General features: G+C 42.7%; 1 protein-coding gene and 1 long non-coding RNA gene across 2 annotated transcripts; both read left to right on the forward strand.

Moving 5' to 3' along the window:
• The first annotated feature begins 3,843 nt into the window (after positions 1-3,843).
• LOC144898580 (extended synaptotagmin-1-like) lies at positions 3,844-4,331 on the forward strand. Its single transcript, XM_078791021.1, has 3 exons — positions 3,844-3,922; positions 4,012-4,158; positions 4,218-4,331. Exons 2-3 carry the CDS (start codon positions 4,036-4,038, stop codon positions 4,329-4,331), a joined length of 237 nt encoding a protein of 78 aa, XP_078647147.1. The 5' UTR covers positions 3,844-3,922; positions 4,012-4,035.
• Positions 4,332-4,610: 279 nt separating this feature from the next.
• LOC144898550 (uncharacterized) lies at positions 4,611-5,747 on the forward strand. Its single transcript, XR_013627440.1, has 3 exons — positions 4,611-4,915; positions 4,992-5,104; positions 5,215-5,747. It is a non-coding gene; the product is annotated as an uncharacterized LOC144898550 (long non-coding RNA).
• Positions 5,748-6,094: the final 347 nt, after the last annotated feature.

Below are 6,094 nucleotides of genomic sequence, written 5' to 3' on the forward strand. Positions count from 1 at the left end.
TTTGCTCCAAATAAAGTCAGGGAAAACTAGTTAAACAATCCTGAAAAGCGAGTACATTTATATGGATTTTGAAGTAGATTCAAAGGTAGTTTGGGGTCAAATTTACTAGCAAAGAGTACCTCTTTCATTCAAAAAAAGTAAATTTGACCAGAGTATTTCCCAAGGAAAAGTTGCTTGGGAATTGTGCGTGCAAATTGTTACCTAGCTTTTCTCAAGTAAATGGCACTCCAAATTTTTTTTCAGTGTACTGCCCAGTGGACCGCGACCTCCTCCAGCTGTTTTTGGGAGTTCTTTTGTCTCTGGACTGCTCCATGGTATGCCTTCTGCCCCTATCGCCTTGCTTTTCCTTTTTTGGACTGCACTAATGAATACAGATATTCTGGCTGCCACATGAATTACATGTGCAGCATTCTCCATCCATTTAACAGAATACTGAAGGATGTTGACGCTCAAGAATTTGGTCCCAACAGCTTAGACAAGGTAAGATTACAGTACAGCTGTTGAATGACACCAACATGGTTTAGTTATTCATTCATTTTCTATGTCTCTTATCCTCACTAGGGTGGGGGTATGCTGGAGCCTGATTTGGGGCGAGAGGCGGGGTACACCCTGGACCGGTGGCCAGCCAATCCCAGGGCACATACAGTACATCCGGAAAGTATTCACAGCGCTTCACTTTTTCCACATTTTGTCAAGTTACAGCCTCATTCCCAATTGTATTAATTTAATCTCTTACCTCAAAATTCTACACAAAATACTCCATTATGACAATGTGAAAAAGTTTTTTTTTTTACTTTTTTGAATTTATTAAAAATAGAAAACAAAAAAATCACATTTACATAAGTATTCACAGCCTTTGCCATGAAGCTCAAAATTGAGCTCAGGTGCATCTTTTTTCCACTGATCACCCTTGAGATAATAACTGTCTATATAAGGTCCCACAGTTGACTGTGCATGTCAGAGCACAAACGCCAAGCATGAAGTCAAAAGAACTGTCTGTAGACCTGCGAGACAGGATTGTCTTGAGGCACAAATCTGGGGAAGGATACAGAAACATTTCTGCCGCTTTGAAGGTCCCAATGAGCACAGTGGCCCCCATTATTCGACTAGCCAAGATAGAAGGAAAAATGAATGCAGCAATATTTTCATCCAGGATATCTCTATATATTGTTGCATTCATTTTTCCTTCTATCCTGACTAGTCTGCCAGTTCCTGCTGCTGCTGCATGATGCTGCCACCACCATGCTTCACTGTAGGGATGGAGGCCACTGTGCTCATTGGGACCTTCAAAGCAGCTGAAGTGTTTCTGTATCCTTCCCCAGATTTGTGCCTCAAGACAATCCTGTCTCGCTGGTCTACAGACAGTTCTTTTGACTTCATGCTTGGCGTTTGTGCTCTGACATGCACAGTCAACTGTGGGACCTTATATAGACAGTTATTATATTTCCAAATCATGTCCAATCAACTGAATTTACTGCAGGTGGACTCCAACTGAGTGTATAGTAGACACCAAACGTCCAGAAGGAGGCGACTGGCACACTAGTGTGGGAAGTCCATACCTGCATGAGGAAAGTGGAAGTCAAAAATAATCATTCTAATAATACGATTCCCAATTAAGGGAATAAATCCCAGGTCTTTGGTTTAGTTATGAAATGTTGAATTAATTTCACAGGTGCCTCAACCTGTGGCTGTGTTGTGTTTTTGTGCACCGCCATCTGGAAGTAAATACAGCTTTAGTACAAATGCAGTGAAGCTGTTCTGGTTTGAAATAATGTTTTGTAGAAGATGTGTTAAGATCATTTCATTCAAAGAAGGCCATCTTAAAAAAAATACTACACAATCATATTAGAAAAGTGGTGTAGGTGGTAGCTTAAATCATGTAAATATTACTTATAATTTGCTCCAAATAAAGTCAGGGAAAACTAGTTAAACAATCCTGAAAAGCGAGTACATTTATATGGATTTTGAAGTAGATTCAAAGGTAGTTTGGGGTCAAATTTACTAGCAAAGAGTACCTTTTTCATTCAAAAAAAGTAAATTTGACCAGAGTATTTCCCAAGGAAAAGTTGCTTGGGAATTGTGCGTGCAAATTGTTACCTAGCTTTGCTCAAGTAAATGGCACTCCAAATTTTTTTTCAGTGTACTGCCCAGTGGACCGCGACCTCCTCCAGCTGATTTTGGGAGTTCTTTTGTCTCTGGACTGCTCCATGGTATGCCTTCTGCCCCCATCGCCTTGCTTTTCCTTTTTTGGACTGCACTAATGAATACAGATATTCTGGCTGCCACATGAATTACATGTGCAGCATTCTCCATCCATTTAACAGAATACTGAAGGATGTTGACGCTCAAGAATTTGGTCCCAACAGCTTAGACAAGGTAAGATTACAGTACAGCTGTTGAATGACACCAACATGGTTTAGGTTATTCTATGCTTTACAGTGTCAAAACCTTTTTTCAAGTCGAAGATTGGTTTGAAATTGGAAACGGACAAGGATCTACGTTCTTATATATTGAATGACAGCTGATGCCTTCCATACACAAGGAAAAACTGCCGCAGAAATTGAGAGAGTGAGATTTGTGGTTACAGGAGTTATTGATGTACAATTGAGTTCTTTCAACATAAAAGTATCAATGCCCAATCTGCATCTTTTGTTTTAGAATATTTAATCCTTAATCCATTTGTAGAAAGCTTGCTGGCCACAGTAAAGTAGCAACTCGTCACATTATGAATACATGTACCAGATGATAAATGATGAGTTTTGTTGCTCCATCAGGTTACATCTGGAGGTGTTTGATAAAGACATGGACATGAAGGATGACTTTATGGGAAGGTACTGCTTCCAGTACACATTAGTAGTGTTGTTATTATCGATACTGTCACATACTGCAACTGCTTGATAATACTGCTTACTACCTCCAGCGCAGCGATGCCAGTATTGAGAAGAGCACCGCCATCCTCCTTTATCTACACTTTATTGTCCGATTCACAAGAAAAATTATGTCACACACTTACAGTATATTAAAGACAGGTTGTAGAATTTGATATGGTTGGAATCATTTAGAACATTCATGTAGAACGCAAATGATATTAAATATATATGTATAAATATCAAATATTGCAGTGTAAATAAATAAAAATAAACATGAATTAGAGAAAAGAAATCCATTCCATTATCAAGTGGTTGAAATAATTGTCATGTTTCTCAACATGCAGGCTGAAGGTCAAACTGAAGGACATAATTGATTCTCAGTACACGGATCAGGTATGGAAACGGCTTATATTATTGTCATTGAATTGTTCAAGCATTCAAAGGATTGTGTGTGTTTTATGTATCAGTGTATCAGTACACGCTCAGTGATGTCAAGTCAGGTCGCGTTCACCTGATCCTGGAATGGCTTCCAACAGCCTCGGAGGCAGACCAACTGGATAAGGGGGGTGCTTCCAGAAGAAGAAAAAGCGTACTAATGCTTCATTCAACTATAAAAAATACTAATATCGAACCATTCTCTTCAGATTCTCAAGTTCTACTCCAGGCAGTCCTACCAGAACAAAGCCGTTCCATCTGTGGGACTTTTGTTTGTCTTCATCGAACAAGCAGATGGTTTACCAGTAAGTGAGTCGAGGAGGTACTGAGGAGGCATGATCTGTGTTTTATTATGACCCATGTGGCGTGTCAACAGGTGGAAAAGAGTGGAAAAGAGCCAAAAGTGGGAGCGGATATGCTTCTTGGAAAAACATCCCACAAAACTACTGTGAGACTACTAAGCGTGGCAACTAGCCAAATAATAACCAGGGTATTGGCATCCGGGACTAACACGTCCATCTTTGCTGTAGGTGTGTGATCGCACGACATCACCTCAGTGGAATGAGGCGTTCTGCTTCCTGGTTCATGACCCTAGAGAAGAGAATGTTGTTGTCAAGGTAAGTTAACAATATTATTTTTAGTATTTCCACCATGTGATATCAACAAACTTGACTTGTATTACTACCTTTACACTTTGTTTCTCCAGCTCTCTCACAGCTGGACGTTGCCCATGGGTTCCTTAGTCGTCCCAATCAGAGAGCTGCTCTCGGAACCAGAACTGGTCCTGGATCAGTGGTTCCATCTGGATGGCGCCTCCCCAGAGAGTCAGATTCTTCTTCGAGCTGAACTCAAGGTAGGCGATCTCTCATTCTAGTCTTAACTCGCACCAGACTTCACATGCAATTGTTGCAGATGCTGATTCCGAGCAAATGTCCTCGTGGTGATCATGAGGCTAAATTCACTTCCAAAGACTCCGACCGCTCGACTGAGCAGCAGAAACGGGAGGCAGATGTGATGCAAAAGTGAGCGCTGCGTATATCCAAGCACACTAGTCTCAGGTCTTATTTGGTTTTCATGCTACATTGGGTTCTTAGGTCAAGTTTGGTGGACACTCCGGTAGAAACTCTTTTCTATGTCTTATCCTCACTAGGGTTGGGGTATGCTGGAGCCTGATTTGGGGCGAGAGGCGGGGTACACCCTGGACCGGTGGCCAGCCAATCCCAGGGCACATACAGTGCATCCGGAAAGTATTCACAGCGCTTCACTTTTTCCACATTTTGTCAAGTTACAGCCTCATTCCAAATTGTATTAATTTAATCTCTTACCTCAAAATACTCCACTCCACTAATGAACTGCACTAATGAATACAGATATTCTTGCTGCCACATGAATTACATGTGCAGCATTTTTGGTAGGTTGAGCGTTGTTGCGCTTCCACCTGAATTGGCATCAGCTGTTGGGGCTCGATTGCGAGGCGGTGCCAGGGTTATTGATGGGTCTTGGCGTCACCGGGGCGCTCATTGTTCCTTGCTGTTCACCTGTCGAGGCTGTGTTGGCGCGCTCCGGTGGCGGGCTCTGGTCTGTCGTGCCATCAGCAGCGTATGTGAAAGGTAGGCATAAAATTACTGGGCGTGTACCGGTGACGGTGCATCATGTGACCGCAGCCATGGTTGTTTTAATTTGCAGCGGGGTTGGTTGTTGAGGACCTGGCGTGCATTTTGGAGGGCTTGCAGGAAGTGCAGTGTCAGCCTCTTGAGGCTAGGATTGCACTGGCTGTGTGTTAAGCTACCTTTGCTCCGGTAAGCTGCCGATGCTTTAAACAAGCAGAAAGCTAACTTTAGCACCACATGTTGTCTGTCTCAAAGTTAAATGATCTGGTTAGATAATTATTTTTCTTTTTTGTGGTTAGCACAGAGAGGTTGTCACGTTCCGGCTTGGGAGCTTTACGGCACGACCCCAGGATGCAGAGATGAGGACCCAATAGCAGGTAAAAAGGCATTTATTGTTGATACTATGCAGCAGACCAACGCACTAGCATGTTCAACAGAGAAAACAACATCAATGACCCAACAAAGAAAGGAGCGCGCACCTGAACCAAATAGGCATCACAAATAATGAGAAACAGGTGCGGGAGATAATGGACATCAACTGAAAACACAGCAGAGCAACACAGGAAGGAAATACAAAACAAGGGCATGAACGAGGAACTGAGGAAAACTAAGAGCTGTCACAAGGGGGTGACAGACGTTAAACTATTTGTTGGCAAATTCAGGTTCAACATTCAGTGTGTGTGTAAAATGTTGCAGATTGAATAGTTTAACAGGCTAACACACATAATATTGTTTGAAGCAATGTCGGTTCATATTCAGGTTCATATTCCTGGATTCTATTTTTCAATTTCTCTAGGGTTCTCAACGGAAAGCGAATTCTGACTCCCAATGCCGAAGGGCCTCTGTGGCCTGGGTTGGTGGGGGAGTGGGGGGAACCGATTCCCCTCGCGCCATCAGATCCAAGAGCAGGGACAGCTGGTCACCGTAATCGTCGGATTCCTCTCCCGGTGGCTGACCTTGGTCGAGGTTTTTCTCTTTCCTCGTGCGGTAGCGCTGGAGTCTCAGGGGTTTTGTCCTTCGGCGGTAAGGATGTTTTGCAGGTCTTGGGATGAGGATTTACAGGTTTTACAGGGTTCACAGGGTTCACAGGGTTCACAGGGTTCATATTCCTGGATTCTATTTTTCAATTTCTTAGGGTTCTCAACGGAAAGCGAATTCTGACTCCCAACGCCGAAGGGC

The sequence above is a fragment of the Doryrhamphus excisus genome, linkage group LG6 (genome assembly GCF_037039965.1).
Source record: "Doryrhamphus excisus strain RoL-2023G ecotype Guam linkage group LG6, RoL_Dexc_Guam_v1.1, whole genome shotgun sequence".
NCBI lineage: Eukaryota > Metazoa > Chordata > Actinopteri > Syngnathiformes > Syngnathidae > Doryrhamphus > Doryrhamphus excisus.

Excerpts from the sequence above, each read along its gene's own strand:
- LOC144898580 (XM_078791021.1), top strand. The coding sequence starts at position 4,036 with ATGGGTTCCTTAGTCGTCCCAATCAGAGAGCTGCTCTCGGAACCAGAA. Across the intron at positions 4,159-4,217 it reads TTCTTCGAGCTGAACTCAAG|ATGCTGATTCCGAGCAAATG; the intron begins GTAGGCGATCTC and ends CAATTGTTGCAG.